This window comes from Rhea americana, unplaced genomic scaffold (assembly GCF_003343005.1).
Source record: "Rhea americana isolate MKP2758 unplaced genomic scaffold, rheAme1 scaffold_174, whole genome shotgun sequence".
NCBI classification, from domain to species: domain Eukaryota; kingdom Metazoa; phylum Chordata; class Aves; order Rheiformes; family Rheidae; genus Rhea; species Rhea americana.
This window is the reverse complement of record NW_028185861.1, coordinates 1,447,600-1,466,935: the sequence shown is the minus strand read 5'-3', so window position 1 is coordinate 1,466,935 and position 19,336 is coordinate 1,447,600. Positions and strand designations below refer to the sequence as shown.

Here is a 19,336-nt window from a genome sequence, read left to right as displayed (position 1 = left end):
CATGTAATTAAACAACAGAATTTGACCCATTCATCTTAAAACCTAAAAACCCTTATTGTGTACTTGCTTATTATGTGCAAAAATAGAAGGCAAGTGATTTAACATTTTCTAGAGAGTGGGTCATGTAAGTGATTTTTGCAGAAAAATATGAAAGCAAAAATTCTAATATAAACATCAAAGAATGGATTTACTTATCCATTAGTTCCATGAGTGACTCTATTTAAAAAGGCATTTTTAATTAATTCTCGCTGGTTATATTAATATTAATCTGGGGGAAAGGGAAATTTCCACTCCTTTACCTCATCCTGAATCTCAGAGTTACTTCTAGTGAAAACACAATCAAATAAACTTTTTTCAGCATAGTGCTGACTTGGACTGAATGCAGAATAATTCATGGGGACATTTGTTGGACAGGATAGTTCGAGGGATTCTAATACCTCTGGTCATGGCTGATAAGAGTAAAAGGGAGCAATCTGAATCATAATCCTGGCCTTTTCAATGCCTAAATGGATATTTCACTACAACCTCAGAACTATTTTAAAACTTTTATTTCCTTCAAATTTGGAATGAAAACAAATTTTGAAACCTCAGAACCTGTTGTGCAACTGAGTTGTTATCTTCTGTTTACTTCTACTCACATTATTATGAAAAGAAGCGTATAATCTCCTCTCCAGGAGTGAACGATTCGCAGCAGTTTTCTGATTCACAGAGGAACATAGCGGGTACCTTCAAACATCCGGTAATTGCATAGTACAGACAAGTCTGAGTGTCCTCGAAGGAAGTGCTGGGTATCAGCAGGCAGACGAGACAGTAAGAGCACAGGAGAAATGCTTGTTGGATTCCYGGAGAGGGGATGCGCGTTGCTATTTTTAAACAGCCGTGTGATCCATAACAATCACACCTAATGTTCGTGAGTGAAGGTCCTTCAAACCCTTTACCGAAGTCTCCTTGCTGACTCACTCGGGATCCGTTAACAGTCTGTGCTGCCCTTTCCCTGGGCGCCTAAGAAGGAGGGTTGTGGCAAGGTGTGCAAACACAGATCAACTCTGTTCTTGAGATTATGCTGGGCTGTGGAGTAATAGCACAGAGTAATCAGTTTTGTTGTGAAGATTCGGACAAAACTATCTAGACCAGTTCCTAATACCTTTAAGTCATTTTGATTAGTATCTCTCTCTCTCAAATAGTCCTGTCTAAACCTCAGTGGAATTACTTGGGCTGTTAAGTGTCTTTGATATAAGTAAGCTGAGAACYTGTGTTTTCCGTGGCATCAGTTCACTGAAGCCCTGGCCCTCCCCTTGCAGGACCTTTGCAAAGGCTTGTAGCGCTGAGCATATATGCTTCTGCAGAATGTTTCTGTGCTTATGCCTAATACATGGAGGTGAAAAAACAGCACCTTAACTTGAATTCCCCTGTCTTGTTTTTTGTTGGCCTGTTTCTGTTTCTTGGCATCRTTTTCTAGCAAACACTGTGGTTTCCTCATTCCAGTTGATACATACCCTAAACTTCACTGTTATTTCATTATTTCTGTCTCTCTCCTATATGTRATTTTTCCCTTTTGTCCTTGAGCTCAATGATTACTGTACTATTTATGAGCTCTTACAGCTTCCTCTCACCATTATACAGTATATGATGCAATGTTAGGATTTCTCCATTCTATCCAAAGGCCTTGCATTAATGCTTTGTTATTTCTCTTTTACATAGTTGAAAATGATGCTGAGTCTGCCAAAGTGGAATACTTGCTCTTTTTAAAACTGTTTTATCTGTTGTTATTCCTTAGCATGTATGCTTAGTTGATTTCTTTTTTTCTTTTTTCTTTCTTTTTCTTTTCTTTTTTTTTTTTTTTTTTTTTTTTTTTTTTTTTTTTGGAGGGGGGGAGGCAACTAGCTGCATTCATTTCCTTCAAATTTTATATAACAGTTTACTCTTAGAGTCAATGAGATACAGTGTAAGCTGCTGCAAATCCTGCTTCACATAGAACATGTGCGCTCTCTGAGATAAAGGGCTTTATGTTAAAGAAACACATAACGATGTAAGAGATAAAATTTAGCTATATAGAATTCCAAATTTGTGCTGTAGTATTTCAGGCAGTATGATTATTCATCAAATGAATACTGCTTTGCTAGAATCAGACCACAGGTTAAAAAAAAAAAAAAGTTAAAGCTTACTAGATTTTTAAAGTTTCATTGTTGATTTTCTTCCTCTTTTCTCTTTTTCTTCTAGTCAGACACAGAATTTTGGGATAAGATGCAAGCAGAATGGGAAGAAATGGCTCGCAGGAACTGGATTTCAGAGAACCAGGAAACACCAGGGCAAGTCACCATCTCAACCATTGAGAAGGTAACAGAGTTTTTAAATACAGTATATCTTTGCCATATTTAGATAAGCCACTCAGCTATTCAAGAGAACTCGGGAAAGTCTCCCCAAACATGGAAGCTAATTTTTACCCAAGAGTTCAGACTCTTTAAAAAAGTGCCTATGAGAAGGGTAGATTTAAAAGGCTTTACCACAAAATGCATTTAGACTTGCACTCTGACTGAATTTGGCCATAGGGATTACAAAGCAAACTGCTGGACACTGGGCACTTTTGAAGACAGACACTTAAGAAAGAAGACCAAACACTAAAAAATCTGGTTTGGAATGTTCAAGTACTTCCAAAGATAAAAATGATAGCGATTCCATCTCTCGCCTTCATTCCCTCTATTGCATGTTTTAATTTGATTTATATTATGAAGCTGATATTAATGTACACCCTTCACTTTGCAGTGGCAGAAAGGAAGTTTTGCTGTCCTAATAAGCATTTTGCCCTGTAAGCCAGTTGTTATTAGACTAACATTTGCATTGATTTCTGTTCCCCAAAAACACATTGTCTGAAAGCACATCCTTTTCAGATATACCTGACTGGGCCTCTTTATCCAACCCCAAATGGATCAGTACCTCAGAAGTGGGTAAAATTTAAAAGAATCCTAAAAYAAATTCAGGGGCTTGCAAAACTGTTCTATATTTTGGAAGCTAATTGAAGGTTTCAGGATATTGACTGAACAGGCATCAGGTTGCAAGMCCCATAGCCCCACTGAAGCATGCTTTTCACCATCCTATTCAATGTACTGGGCACATGCAGTCTGTATGAGTTGTTGCCCTTAGCTTTGATGGGTGCAGGAGAGCCTGATACATGAGTATCAGAGTAACTTCAGAGCTAAAATAAAGAGACCAATAATATAAATGTCTAGTGACACTGCATGACATGAATTATTTTTAAAATTTTCTAAATTTAAATTTCATAAGGTAGTTCATACTTTCTTCATACAACAAAGGATCTTTATATCTGGGTGGAAAATAATGAGTCATTTAATTTTACAGAGCTGTTATTCCTTGCTACAGGACTTCATCATGCGCCTATTAACTCTCTTCTCCAGGGCTACTATTTTCACACTGAAAATCCTTTCAAAGACTGGCCTGGTGCTTTTGAGGAAGGTCTGAAAAAAATGAAAGAAGGTGACCTGCCAGTTACAATCTTATACCTGGAGGCTGCCATTCTACAAGAACCCAATGATGCAGAGGTATTCTTGTGCCTTTTATTCACAAAGGAAAAGGGGAATCTCTTTAGCATGCAGAGAAAGAATAGTTTCATGGCCTAAACCTGTGGCAGTATGAGACTGAACAGCAGTGGTGGTTTTGGAATAGCTTATGCCTTGAAATAAATTAAGCAGAACTCTTAATATGATAAGACTTTGGTTTTGAAATTGCAGAATTTCCAAGTTTTTCATTTAAAAGCTTTCAAAATGGACAATATTTCAAACTTTTCATTCTTTTCCTGATGTTTTCAAACTATCTATTAAACACTTAYTGAAAGGGTGAAAATCTTTGATTTGACAAGAACACTGACAAATTTTTTAGTTGCATTGGCTTCCAATACTGATGTTCTCAATGAGTATATATTTGAAGTCTGTGCTCTGTGAAACCAGCAAATATTTACAGTATGTGTTTCCAGATCCCTTTAATCTATTGCTACACTAAAATAAGCAGCAGCATTTTGAACACCAGAGATAATTCTTAGTCCGTCTAGATTCCCTTAGGCCTGTATAATGAAATAATTACTCACCATTTTCTGCAAAAGTCTAGCAATAGCAGAATCCATTTTAAATGTACAGTAACACATTTGAGAAACCAGTATGTCTTCTTACACTGACAGGATGCCTTTGCATCCGTTGCTTATATATGTTGTGAGGCTGCAGAATTGCATTGATTTATACTGTTGGTGTGTTTGCAGTAGAAAAATCTATATTTAGCCAGTGCTGGACTGATCTGCTACTTTATTGACCCCACTGTTTAACAGTGATATTAGTCTGTAACTGTGCTTGCACTTGGGTACATATAAGAAAATAATATAGTGACGATTATTTTTGCAGGCCTGGCAGTTCCTGGGCATAACACAGGCAGAGAATGAAAATGAGCAGGCAGCCATTGTCGCCCTCCAAAGGTAGATGAAGCTAATTCCTAAATAAGGGGTCTGATCAGTAATTAGGTAATGGAAGCCTAAGTATATTTAACCTCACACCTGCTTAGTTAAGTAAATGCTTGAAGTTAAAAAGGAAATCATTGACACAGGTATAGAAATCTTCACAGTGACTTCGGAGGCATGACTAGTGATTAATGTTTCCATTTTATGGAATAATTGCAATATTTAATATAAAATTTTAATTAGATGCACGAAAGAAAAGTTACATAGACTGACAAACAAGAATCAGGCATAATGCAGATAAAGTGCCTTTTCAATATTCTAGCCACTTGGCATATTTTCCATAGTCTGTCCTTTAATGAAGAGGTTTCCTAATTGAAATGAACTCCTTTCAGCTGCTGAATACTAAACTGAGAACATTTTTAGGTTGACAGAGATGTAAAGATCATGGTAGGCTTGTATGTAAAACATTAATTCCAAAATATCATTATTATTATTACCTTACTGCAGTGGGTGTTCATGTTTCCACTTGAACAAAGTACCCTCTCCAAATTTAATTGCGTTAGCAATTTAACCATCAAATCATTTTGCCTAAGGATACTTCAATTACYGTAACTCATTTATACGTAACTTATTAGTTTACCTGATAGAAATCCAAGGGATTGTCTGATTTAGGGCTTGCTCATCCCCGTTTTAAAATAAGCAACAGTAATATTCACAAAACAACTAGATTCTGTTCTCAATTAATGGTACATAGCTGGAGAAAGACTACTGGAGTTGACTGGTTGAGAATTCAGCGTGACTCAGAAGATCAATAAGAATGGGAGAGATTTTAGCTTCAAGATACTTTTTTGAATAGCTGAAAGTCTTTAAACCTGAGTTTATGCTGCTCTTTGTGTACTGGGCAGATACTATAAATCTACCCATAGTTACTCATAACCAAACGGATGAGAATAAAACCTGCGTGCATATGTTTATGTATGTGTGTATTTACACAGAAGCATGTGCATGCAAGTACATGCGAGTGTGGAATGCACTTACCACGTAAAAATAAGACACAGTCCCTTCTTTGAAAGCATGACTGGGTAGGTCTTATCTCTATGAGTGATTTTTCACACTATTTTGGAAGAATTCAAGAATTATGTTTGGCTAAATAGAGAACCCTTAAAATATTTTTGTTTTCTGCCTAGGTGCTTGGAACTACAGCCAAACAACTTAAAAGCTCTGATGGCACTCGCTGTAAGTTATACTAACACTGGCCATCAGCAAGAGGCCTATCAAGCTCTAAGAAACTGGATAAAGCAAAATCCAAAATATAAGTATATAGTGAAAAGCAAAAAAGGATCCCCAGCACTTACCAGGAGAATGTCTAAGACATCAGATGAAAGGTAAATGCAGCCTAAATCCTGACGGTGGAAACTTTAATGATGTCACTAGAAGCAATTTTATGAGCTGTGCCCTTACCGCAAAGAAGTCAAGCCTGTTCCCTTTGGCGGAAACTCAAAGACTCAGTTTGTGGCAGCAGGAGTGGTAAACCAACAGAGGACTTTTGTTTTAGAGACTGTTGGCTTGATGTTATGCCATCCCTGGAAGTTAAAAAGAATTACAGCTAAAAAAGAGATGCTTCCCCTTAACTCCATCATTTTCCTCTGATCCCATTTAGCCTGTCCACTGCCTCTGCATTCCCACATCCTCACTCTTCTTCCACTTCCAAATCCGTACTATGCTTGTATCCTGCTGTGTGTGTGTTTGTTCTACCTATGGCTCATCATATTTCCTGTATCCCAACTTAGCCTCTAGAATCCAGGAAAAATAGCTATTTTGCATTGGGTCCCAGCTTCAGTGTCACAAGCAGTATTGGGAAGTAGCACCTGCATGTTCGAAAGCAGATTTGGTTCTAAACAAAGAAGCAGTGTAGTCATTTTTCTGACTTCAGCCTAGCATACTGTAATAGGAGCTGGCAGACATTTTAAAGAACAAAAAAAATTCTTGAGTTGGCAGCCTTTCATCATGTTTTCGCAAGACCAATAAATAAGCATCTCAGAATTGTGAGATGCATAGTAAAATCATTAAAGGCATAAACACCATTCATAGACCCAAAATGCCAGGATTATCTCAAAGCATGTCATTCTGAAGACAGGCCTTATATTTTACTCTTATCACTAACATGTTTTGGGTTGACAAGATAGTTTAGAATCAACAATAAAATATGCAATTTTTGCTTAATTGCTAAGTATGTTATTGTGCTTTGGCCTCATCAAAAACTGGTGTCAGCGGGAAGATTATATGAAACCTTAATGGGAATAGAAGCTTTAAATTTTGTCATCTTTCCTCAGGGGTCTTGGCTAGTCATTTTATCTGTGCCTTTTGTGAATGACTACGCCTTTAGTTACTCCCAAATCCTTTTACATCTGAAGAATTAATGCAATTTTAATTGCTTTAATAAGCCTTTATGTTATCTCGCCTGGATTCATAGTTGCACTTTGACTTTACCATATAGGTAAACTCTAGTATTCCACACATGAGTTTACAACAGCAGCTGAAAGTAAATCTGTGCCACACTGATGGTGAAGAAACTTAATTTCAAATTTTAAGAGTGTATCATTGCTGATACATCCAGTGCAAGGATTTTAATTTCTGGCTATGCAATTGATATTGCAACATTTGCAAAGAACAGTAAGATGCAGCTTGATGTTATTTTTCATCCTTGTCTAGCTCATTACTTGAAGAAGTAAAGGATTTGTACCTGGAGGCAGCTCACCAGAATGGTGATATGATAGACCCTGACTTGCAGACAGGGCTTGGAGTTCTTTTCCACCTGAATGGAGAATTTAACAGAGCAATAGATGCRTTTAGTGCTGCTTTAACTGTTCGGCCAGAGGTAATTTTATGCTTTTATGTTTTTAAGAGTTTAGCTTTACAGGTCGTTTTCTTTCTCCTCTCTTGAACAGGCCAATATTAATGAGATGTCACTTCAGCCATTAAAATTTTAGTATCTGAAATAGAAATGTTAATTATAAGACAGTCCCATTATAACAGATTTATGCGTGTCCAAGTTTTAGCTGTGTGCTGAYTGACTGTGCTAGTTTTATGACACTGTCTATAATCATGAGTCAGACCGTCACGTTCCATGTCAATTAGGAGAACATACTACTATTCTCTGCACTCTTCCTTACTTTGGGGGGAAAAAAAAGAAAAGCTGTTATGTCTCTGTTTGACACCTACAGTAGAAAACTCTCATTTTCTCACCAGGATTACACATTATGGAACCGACTTGGAGCAACTTTGGCAAATGGGGATCGAAGCGAAGAAGCTGTTGAGGCCTATACGCGTGCTTTAGAAATACAACCTGGCTTCATCAGGTCCAGATACAATTTAGGGATAAGCTGCATCAACCTAGGAGCATACAGGTAAGTTACAAAAACATATAAACAAAAAAGGCAGTGGTTGTATAAACATCTAACACATGAAAACACATCTTCTAGCTAGAGCTATCTATGAGGCTATATTCTGATTTTTTGTCTTCACCTCAAATATTGTAAAAAAATTGAATGATATTTTACAAAGCAATGATACTTCTCTCAGATCTGCTAAGAAAACAATTGAAGAGACTGCAATGAACCGCCTTGTAAAATAATGTATTTGATTTTTGCATGGTATTTTAGAAAGTTTTACACTAGTCTTAAAGGATATTATCTTGCATGTTTCTTTTTTCTTCTTCCCTGCAGAGAGGCTGTCAGCAATTTTCTCACTGCTCTCAGTTTGCAAAGAAAGAGCAGGAACCAACAGCAGGTTCCCCATCCTGCTCTGTCAGGCAATATTTGGGCAGCACTCCGAATTGCTCTGTCTATGATGGACCAACCAGAACTATTTCAAGCTGCCAATGTGGGTGATCTAGACATTCTGTTAAGAGCTTTTAACCTAGAGCCGTAATAAAAAATATCCACAAAGTGATCACGTTGTATTAGGAACTAGAGAACTCTATGACTTATCTCAAAATGACCATGTTTTCCAAAAGATCATGGCTGTAAATCAGTAGGGGAATTCTCCTGGACACGACTCAAAAAGGAAAAACTCAAAAGCACAACATATTGTAAATAGATTCAAAATCAAACGGTTGAAACGGATTGCAGCTAATCTGACAAAGCCCTGAACTAGAGGAAGCAGTCATTTCTGAAGAATCTTCATCCCATGCAAGCTATATCTCTATACATATCTGCTATATGTATACACACAGCTATACAAAGAAAAACGTATTAGGAACAAACCTAGATAATCGTTATTGCACATTAGAATGGTGAGCAACGCATCCAAGGAATCTGCTTAGTAGCTCACTGCACTATGCTGATGACACCTTCCCCTGCAAAAGGGATTCCCTACCTTTTGGTTTCATTGTTGAAAAGTCTTCTCAAAGTCCATCTTTAAGATAACTCTAAAAACAGATGCATGTAAAATGAATATATTTTGTTTTGACTATATTTATTAGTTGGCAATCAGCAACAGCTTTGCATATGAAGGTTCCTTGATTGAATTTGGGCCTAATTCTGCAGGCTCGAAGAGCGGCAAACTATGTGGGATGTAACAAGAACATTGTACACGAAGGACTCATGGAACTAGACCATTTACTTACCGGAAGAACAAATGTTGCAAGCAGAAGCAGTAATTTGCACTAGAATTGTTGTTGTTTAAACCAGCTATCCCTGATCTTGGAAAGAGCATGTCTTCTACAAGGCGCTTGTAACAGGATCTGCACCAGTCTATGTACTTATGCACTTTAATCTTTCTTTTTGTAAAATAATGCTATGCTTTTATTTTTATTTTGATTAGTAACAACAAAATATACAAAATAGCCTTGTTAACATAGAGGACCAAATATCATTTCCTGAAATGTGATTATAAGGTTTTCAATATGTTTAAAAAATGCAAATACAAATAATACCTATTGGAAAGACTATTTTATATACATCTACCAGGTACTGCACACATACATGCTGTATGTGAATTATGTCTTTTGAAAAGTAATAACCCTGCAGATTTCTATTACAAATAAAAAAAAAAACCTTCATAGGAATTAATGCCTGCAGACCATGTTCAAGGAATTCTTTTCCCTGAAAAGAGAAGATTGGTCTATATATGGATTGTAGGGTTGGGACTAAGATTTGATCTTTTTGCTCTTATGGCAAGCTGTAGCAAAATTCTTGGTGACCTCTGAGAACAGAACAAATCCTTAGCTAACATCAGTATCTGCAGCTGCCAAAAACAAACAAAAAAAATCTTAGTTTTGCTGGACTGGATGAATAGGAAATAGTATTTGGGTGGGAGAGTGGGTGGAAGAATACACTGCTGTATGATGAATAAATTGATTTAGATACAATGCAAACATGTTTAGTTCAAAGTGAATGTGTCAATCAAAGACAGGAATAGAAGTTTTTCAGGAATTAGTTTTCAATTGCTGGTATTTTAGTAAGTTGCTGATACTACTCCTAAATAATGAAAGAAAAAAATTAATCGAACAGCTAATATTTTGGTACATAGTCAGGAATGTAACATACAGGGTATRTACTGGAATGTGTTAAAGTAGGAAAAACAGCACATTTCCTATAAGCAGTGTAAAGAAAAAAATCAGCCCAATTATTTGTATCAAAAAAAGAAAAAAAAGAAAAAGAAAAGAAAAGATGCTTAGATCACGGAAAAAAACTCTGGAGGAATTAAGCAGTTTCACTAGTACAAACCTAAAGTTTCTTGCAGCTGTATGTTATTTTGAGCAACCAGTTAAAGGAAAATTCCACGTTAAGATAGTCTAATCACTGCAACTAATCACCAAGTGTAATTTGTTGAATAAAAATAATCAATTCTCATTAAAATAAAAGGCTTACCCATCATTCCCTTGCACAGAATAGAGGTGCTAAAGCAGCTCCAGAAATTTTGAATAGTGCTTTATTAATTCACTGTCAATATACATTCCTATTTATCTATCAAGCATGTAACGGATTCCTGCAGTTTTTCTCTAAGGACTGGGTATCAAGGACTGAGACCGGCAATGTCATTTTATCTGAAGCGGGCTTGCTGTATGCATAACTGCTGACAACAGTTTGCTCTTTTGCTTTGACAGCGATGTGTGATGACAGCCCTTTACTGATAAGGCAGAGCAGAAGGTGCAGTGCAATTGAATCTGCAAAAGTGATAAGAGAGAAAGGAGGCAGCTTTGAGAAGAGGCCATAAAGCAAAGGCATACGTACTTCGATTTTGCTTGATGCCCTGCCATTGCAAATGTTCTTCTAGAATATCCTCTGTGCTATGGTGTAGGATAATTAGTGCTTATCCAGAGGATTTAGATGTTCAAGAGCTTTATTTTTGTGCCTCTCAAATCAACAAACTTCACAGCTTGACTTGTCAGTCAGAATAACCATGGACATTCATAATATTGATGACAGTTCACTAAATCTGTTTTTCTCCAGAACATATACGAGCAGYGCAGCAATTCTGTTAGGTATCACTCAGACCCTGCATTAAAATCTGATGCAACTCCTGGCCCTCCAAAAAGGACGGACRAGTATCTCTCAATTTATCCCGGGACGCTCTGCTCAAACCTGCACACACCTGCTGACACATGCGCAACACTGACCAAGATGTTGTGCAAGGGAACGACTAGAGCAGACTTGGACTTAGCGGGGAGGGTGGCACACCTCTGACTCCGCTGGACACCAGTTCAGCCCAGTTTGTGTGGGGGAGTGGCTGGTGACTGAGCTCTCCACACAAACAGATCAGAATTGCTTATGCTTAATAGTCCTTGGTAATTCTGGGGACAGTGATGCCTATGCTTCAATATCCTGGTCTTTGTCTTCTTCCTTAAGCCCCTACTGCCAAGCACTGTCGGGACAGAAGGCAGGATTAGATGTTGCTTTGGTCTTGCCCCCTCATGGGGTTTCTTACATATTCAGTGCAAGCGTGTGTGTTTGCCTGCAACAGCAAGAGGAAATGTGAGGAGGCTGTATCATATTAACACCCTGAAGAGGAAAAGCATCTACTTGTACTTCGAACCAGGCACAAGGTGGGATAAATAAGAAGGCTGCTGAACTGTAGCAGATTGAGCCTGAGAGTGAGAGACAGGAAATCTGGGTCCCATTCTCAGTGCTCCCTTCGAGTTCGACCAAGTCACAATCTCCTTCCATCCCTGACTTGCCCAGGCGCCCAAGGAAGGAAGAAGGGGAAATAACAGCCATGGCATGCGATGGCCCTGTATCAGAGCAGAGTAATTCTGTTATCTCACAGACCATTCATTTACCTTCTGTAAATTCAGAGAAGGTAAAGCACAACGGTGAGACTGCTTGGGTGTAAGTAAGGAAGCAGTTTTACACAGTGACCAGCATTTCAGCAGAAAAGAGAACCTAAGACATTTCAGGATTAGGACTGTACAGTACGTATGTGATACTAAATGGAAGTCCTGCAATGGTTTATTGTCATCTCCCCATCCTGCTTCTTCTCATTACTCCCTTCTTTSTCTAGAGGTGACTTATCACTTCCAGGTAATTGATTCCAGGTTTTTGAGCCTTTCTTCTATTTTATATATTTAATGCAGTTAAAAATGCTTTCCTAACCCTCTCCTTTACAAAGGATTTTGAATATTTATAACCTGCAAATCTGATCCATCAAGCTGCTGAACACTCAAATGCTGCAGACTTCACAGGAGTGCTCAGCACTTTGCATGATCAGATCACATGGAGGCATTCAGTTACCGGACCGGGGCTGACCTCCGACAGCGGCTGTTCAGCATGAGCAATGCTGAAATCAAAGTGATTATTTACGGGATAAGACTTCTCAGTGAAAGCAACGGGCTCATTTCTTGCCGATCTCTTTAAACTGCAATGACTAAAATCCTTGTTGCAAGAGACTAATTTAGGTCAGTTTAAAATATCAGTTCAATTTTTTAGGTAAACACATACACATATCTGTATCTAATGGTATTTTCTTAATATCTGCTAAATCACAGCATCTGTATAAATATTGAGGGGGAGGTTCAAATAACAGAAATGACATGACAATATTGCATGCAACTATATTAACAACCATATTGAAATATTAACCCAAAGCATGGTGTAATACTACTTGCATATACATTTATGGAATGCATGCATAAGGCCCACACATAGGGTATTCTTAAACTATCGATTGGTATCTCCTATGGGATATTTTAAAAGCACTTTGCATCTTCTCAATACAAAACTGGAATGAATTGTTCATGTTCCGTGGAACAGGTTAGATCAACACAAAGCACTTTTTAAATCCCATCCTTGTTTTGTGGATTTCATGCTTTCTTCAGGTGTTTAGTTAATGACAGAAATCCACAGTAATAGCTTTTGCAGACATATTTTTCAGTATCCTCTTAAGAATTAAAAAGATTAGTGTATGCAGCCTTCACAATGAACCGGGGTTTTTGGCTTTTCACATTTTCTTCACAAGTATAAACCAGATATCACCAAGCCAGAGAAAAAGACACCAAGAATCATCAGAATAGATAGCTACAGCTTTGGTCTACATGTACCGCAATGAAGCTTTTCAAATTTGTCCACTAGCTCTGAAGGTGGCTAAGTGTCCAACTCTCCTCGTTGAAATACGTGGACCTTAGACTGCACCGGATCTGAACACCTGCTGCATCCATCTGCATTGCAGATGCTTAACTCGGCTGCAAGCTCAGAGCGTCGAGTTAGGCACGAAGAGCTAACGCGTCACCTCAGAAACCTTGGGGCTGCCTGTCAGAGAGAGAGGAGGACCCTGACAACACCAACAGACCAGCTAGGTGATCCCATGAACAGCTGTAGTGCAAAGGCCTTCAGGACGCAAAAGCCAGCGGTATGGGGGTAATAACTTACAACGTTACTGGCAACCACAAAAGCAGAGACTGAGGCCTAAACCACTGACTCCCGGGGCCAGTGAGAGTGTGGCCGGAACACAGATTGGTTGTAGATCTGTCTCATCTCAACGTGCATCTGAAAAATGACACATTAGTTACTTAGCATGAATAACCTGCTCAGTTGACAAATGGAGACTTCTAGTCACCCATGCTATCAGCTTAGCAGTCTGTACAGTGAATTTATATAATAAGCGTTTATAAAGTATCAATACTGAGTATTCAGAGTTAGAAGTGATATACAAAATGCACTGCACGTTGTGAACAAAAACTGGTGGGTATGCAATACAGTATTATCTACTACTCAAACCTCATCTAGACTAGAAATCAGATTCTTATATTTTACCAGTCCATTAATAGAACTATAATATATCAGGAAAAAAAAAAGTACCATGCATGAAGAGACCACTGATGCTTCGAACAAACCTAGACAAAATGAAGAAGAATCCACAGAAAGATTCAAAGCCTCAACACACAAAGCAATATGTGCTAGGCACGGGGGGAGAGACAGTCAGAAGGAACCTAAAGTTCCCTAAAATCAGCTGTAATTTTACAAATGCTTGCACACGTGACATCCCATTGAGCAAGCTTGCATGGTCACGACTTGATGTGCTTTGACCTTTTTTCCCTTTCCACATTTACAGAATGACCCTGACATTGGCTAAATCTTTAATTTAGATAGCCTTTTTAATATCAGTACTCTATTGTAAATTCAGAAAAATCAAAACATTTATATATATTTTATATATCAGAGTATAACATATCTAGAGTAAACTAAAATATATAGTTTTGAAAGGCAGTCTGTGCAGCTTCTTCTATATGCTGTAAACTGTTTGAAACCTTTGCAGTCTTGCATCAATTTCTTTGGCTTATTTTTAAGCCAACATACAGGAAAGAAGAGATCATAGGGTTTTTGCAAAGACTTTTGCCTGGGCCATCCGAAAAGCCCTGTTCCTGCAGACTTGCACTGTACGCTTAACTCTGCGGGCTGAATAATCCCTGAAGTTAAGGGTATGTGCAAGGCTTGGCAGCAAGGGGGCAGTGGATGGAGAGGTGGGAGTTCAGCCCTACACTCGAATGTTTACATTCTGTTTTAAAGGTTCATATCGACCCAGACCGACAATTTGAGTCTGTAAGTACACATGGAGCAAAAGATTAGTTTCTTACAACAGGTAACTTTGCCTCTGTATATTTAGTGCATTATCAGCTGTATATAGTATTAAACATGGACCTGCAGTTTACTGATGCTTTAATTCAATGTTTTCTTGCACTGCTCTTTAAAATAACCTCTTTCCTCAGAAACGGACTATGTGCATATTGGATGTGTTAAATTTATTGAGCTTATAGATTACTATTTGCAGAGCACTACAGTTAATCTAGTATTTTTGTACTGTAATGGCAGCATGCCTTTGGGTTCTCAGTGCGGGTTCTTTTCCACATATTAAACTGTATTTATTTACCTGTATTTATAACTGTGCAATTTTTAAACATTTTAAAAATAAACTTTGTCTGTTGCTTCAAATATTTCAAAATTTCTTTGGGATTTTAAGATGGCTTTGACTATAATTACTTAAAATGAAAGGAGGGACCTACATCTCTAAGTGAAATAAAGGATTTTTTTCCATGAGGTCTTCTTTCCTATTCTTAATGAAATGGATGTGCTTCTGTGCTTAAAAACTAAATCCAGAAGAAGCTTTTTCCTTATCAGTACATTTTTAAATAATTTTAATAAATCAAGTTACTCTGAGATGTTTCCTTTTTTATTTTATTATTATTAATTCCAACAGCACATTGATCAGTTATGCTTACAGCTGGAATTTATACCAGCTGAGGACTGGCTCAAATGATTTTGTGCATATACTCCATAGGAGAAAAAAGGAAAGTCTATCAGATTTTTTCCTGAAGATCAGGTAACTGCACATTTAAAGTTAAAACAGAAGTAATATTACAATAAATCTTTCTGAAAAAGATGAAAAATTAAGCCAATTTTCAGTGACTGACTGACCTGCAAAGGAAAGGCAAATGTAAAATTATAATTGTAAAATGTAAAATAAGGAAATTAAGCCCATACTGTGGAACTTTAGAATCTTGCTCTTCACAATGCTAAGAAAGTATTTCTTCAAGAAAAATACATAATTTCATTTATTCTGATATGAGAAAAAGCTATTCTTTGTAACTACATCCTGTCTAATGCAAGCTAACACAGAGAATCCAGGGAGAATCCAAAAGAGGGAGAGAGATTCAAGGCCTTATTCTAAACGCTCATAAAAGTATTTTGCATCATTATTCGTCAAGTTCCCATAACCTTTACTGGGAGTTAGCTAGTGGTGACTTCAGGTTTGGCTTTCACGCAAAGACATGAAAGTGCTGAGAGAACAGGTGTGACATCTTGTTAGGGCCTTTGCTACGGGACACGGGGGGCACGGACATGGGACAAGAAAGGGACAGAAGATTCAGGTGCCCCACTGCGGACAGAGCACGAAACAGCCAGCAAGGGCCTGTGACAATTCCAGCAAACACRTTTTGGGAAAGCAAGCCAAAGCTGAGACGGATCTGAGGCCTGATACATGCAGGGGACATGCAAGTCTGCCCAGAAAAGGAAAGGAAAGAAAAAAAAAATGCCTATGGCTTTAACCAAAACAGCTGTCTCCTAAAGAAGAAAAGGCAACAGGAACTAAAATCATACTAAGCCTTAGGATGCAAGTAATTGTGCTGCTGACACTGGCATATTTTGTCCAGAGACGTTAGTTTAGTTCATGCTGCTCAAATGTACCAACAAAGAAGTAGCAGCAATATCCATCAGTTATTCGCTCTGTAGCAAACACGAACCAGGATCGTAGTTTGTTGTCCTGAAGGCAAACGAACGGAGTGGTTGGGAAGAAAGCATTAGAGCCAAATGCTACATACAAAGCTCTGCTCAAATAAATCACTGGGAAGGACAGTGGTAAAAAGTCTGAAAATATAATCACCCATTCCACACGTGCTGTCAGCTGCGCACTATCTTCCGATATTTTTATGGCGCTCATCTCTCTCATTACAGCACCAATGCCTCACTTAKATTGCACTTGTAGCACACCCGAGACACAGAGGTGTTATTTTCTGTTTTAGTGAGGGGGAACAGCACAAAGCTGGACATGAAACGGCAACGCTCTTCTACATCAACATTGCACCCCACTTTTTCAAAGAACATCGACTGGCTTAAAAATTGCAAACAAAAAAAATCATTTCAATTTAAATCCTATTTTACAGCTTTGCTATGTTTTATATTCACTCAGGGTTGGGTTTTTTTGCACCCATAGAGTTGCCATGAGTCATGAGAAACCAAGAATCTCACAAAACTTTTTCCTCCCTGTGCAGATCTTTTATTAAAATACCAAATACCATAACAACTGAAAGAAAAGAGGCAGCATCAAAACTTTCTCGCTCTGTTCTTAAGGTTGGGCAGAAAAGAAAGAGGCAGAAATCTACACAACCACAAGATGTGCGAATATTTCTTTTTAATTTAAAACAGTTGCAACAATGTCATTCACAACCTTTCTCATCTCAAACACTCTCCAAWTTGTTAACAGTGCTTCAAGCAAGCAATCCTGAACGGTGCAAAAATCAACTTGTACAGACACTTCCAGAATACAACAGTAAAACCTCAGAAAAGTGAACAGAAATCAGAAACTGATCCGAGTCATTAATGGTAGAGGGTGGACAGGAAGAGAATAAAAAGTTCTATCCAGTTACATATTTTGCATAGTCTTTTAATGCATGAAAACAAACAAAAAAAAAGAAGAAAGAAGAAAAAGAAAGGATGGCTGCCACTAGGATGGAAAACAAAAGGAATGAATTGGAGATACTTCTAAAACACTCTAATGAGCTCCAGTTGTATCCAGATTCAGAACTTGCATGACAGCTCAAGGAGGCTGCCTAAACTAAAGAAACTACATCAATTATCATTTAATTTATACCAATAAGTCAGGAGTAATACTACCAAACCCAGTAGAATTACAAGTGATAGGAGTCCAAAAATATCTGAATTTGTTTTAAACTATAGCTTTGAATAAATTAAAATATTATCTCCTGATCATATTTCAGCTAGGAAGCTTAAAAAGGACTTTGTCTGCGTGTGTACTCAGAATGAGGCTCTACTGGAAGCCCAGTGTGCTGTGAGAAATGGGAAGAGAAATGGAAAGAAAAAGGAAATGTTGCTGAGTTCTCCTTCCTTCTGCTCTCCTAACCTAAAATGCATCATACAAACATGTAAAATCAGTCCTAGAAATAAGAGCATGATTTGATGTCAGCCCCTGGATTGCCATAGTTCTCAGGCTAGATTGTCTCAAACACCTCACAGTGATCTTTCTCCCCCGATCCTTTATTTTGGGAAGAATCTCACGGTACACCCAAAACCCTCTTACACTCATTCGAGTAGCCAGACACACAGAGATTCCCATCAGCTACTGCTCAGGTTGCACCCTAAGGCCTGGCCCAGCACAGTCAAGTGCACACACAATCTTTAGCCTAGAAAATAATCCCAGCCTCAGATATTACTCATCTATTCATTAAAGTCTGTTTTAYTGTGAATTCTGCAGGACAAAATAAAATAAAATAATTTAAAAACCCCCTTTCCTAAGTTAGGCTAAAGAATCAGGAGGTACATCCTGCTCCCCCAGAGCTGCTGATGTTCTTCACCCATATCCCATTATAAGAGTGAAACGACTCAACTGGTCATTTGATAAAGGAGGGAAGCCATGACTCTCAGAGATTAAAGAGAAAGATCCTCAAAGAGATATTTTCCAAAAATTACATTTTTTAAAAAATCTGTAAGTCTTTGCTCTAGATTGCTCCCTGCTCTTCTGACCCACCTGGTAGCTTAGGCTGGTGGTACTCTAGAGTGCTGAACTGCAAAGCATGTCAGAAGCTGAAATCACCTACCACAGCCAGATAATAGCCTTCCCCTTTAGTTTACCTTTTTTTTTTTTTTTTTTTTTTCCAGCTAATTACCTGCCAGCTTTCTAAGTATGCCTGACATTAACTGGAATCAATATCAGTCCCACTGACATTTCATACAGTTTTAGTATGTACCTGACTGTCTGTAAGAGTCCAAGCTCCATCCTTAATCCTGGGAAACCAGCCATGTTTCCAGGTGAATAACAAACAGAGGAACAACTCTGTTCCTTCTACTTACCCACAATCTCTGAATAAAGGGTAACAGTCACCAGACTGTAAATAGCCCTTTAAGTTCATGAGGCAAGAAGGAAGCTGTTGTGCTGAACTTCCTTGGAATATAGCTGGGCATTAAAAAAAAAAAAAAATACAAATAAAGCTATGAAAGAGCCTTTCACTTCACTTTAAATGCAAGAAAAGTCACCATATAATTTGCTAATCCCACTTTCTCAAACATGGCACTTCTGGGTGAAAGATACAAATACAGAAAACCTGGAAGAAGGAGAAAATTAGCTAGCAGCTTCTACTTTGTCCAGAACTGGCAGCTCAGTAATTACGAGGCAGCTGAGTCTCACAGGAGCCACTTACCAATGTGCTTGAGCACCATTCTTGTGTGCCAGTAAGAGGGCTAGAGGCAGGAAGCTTTCCCAGCAATTAGGCACCATTTACACTCTACAGAATTACTGCAATAGAATTTCTCTCATCTGCTAAGATCAGAATTCAACTAAAAAAATAAAATTGGGGGGAAAACAACAACAACAAAAAAAAGTCTACTGTGCTTTTTGCTCAGCATGAGGCTATATGACCAGAGGGAGAACATTTCCCTCCCACTCGCCCAAAGCTGGAAAAAATAAAATGCCTTACTCATAATCAGATTTTTGTGTTCTCTTCTGTAGCGTGTAGCTGTCTGGATTTTGCTATTAAACTTGCAGGCTTTCACTGCAGAGAAAAAGTAATTACGCCACCCGGCCTCTCTCACACTCTGTAGAGAGGGTTGGATTTTTTTGGTATTTTGTTTGGGTTTTTTTTTTTTTTTTTTT

At 38.0% G+C, this 19,336-nt stretch overlaps 1 protein-coding gene across 1 annotated transcript in view; it reads left to right on the top strand.

Moving 5' to 3' along the window:
• Window positions 1–8,416, top strand: part of PEX5L (peroxisomal biogenesis factor 5 like) — a 49,965-nt gene extending 41,549 nt beyond the window's left edge. The window contains exons 8-14 of the mRNA XM_085301223.1: window positions 2,221–2,337; window positions 3,414–3,557; window positions 4,407–4,477; window positions 5,647–5,844; window positions 7,172–7,337; window positions 7,709–7,866; window positions 8,185–8,416. Coding sequence (XP_085157349.1) covers window positions 2,221–2,337; window positions 3,414–3,557; window positions 4,407–4,477; window positions 5,647–5,844; window positions 7,172–7,337; window positions 7,709–7,866; window positions 8,185–8,389 — 1,059 coding nt within the window. The 3' untranslated portion in view covers window positions 8,390–8,416. The remainder of the gene's footprint in view (window positions 1–2,220; window positions 2,338–3,413; window positions 3,558–4,406; window positions 4,478–5,646; window positions 5,845–7,171; window positions 7,338–7,708; window positions 7,867–8,184) is intronic.
• Window positions 8,417–19,336: the final 10,920 nt, after the last annotated feature.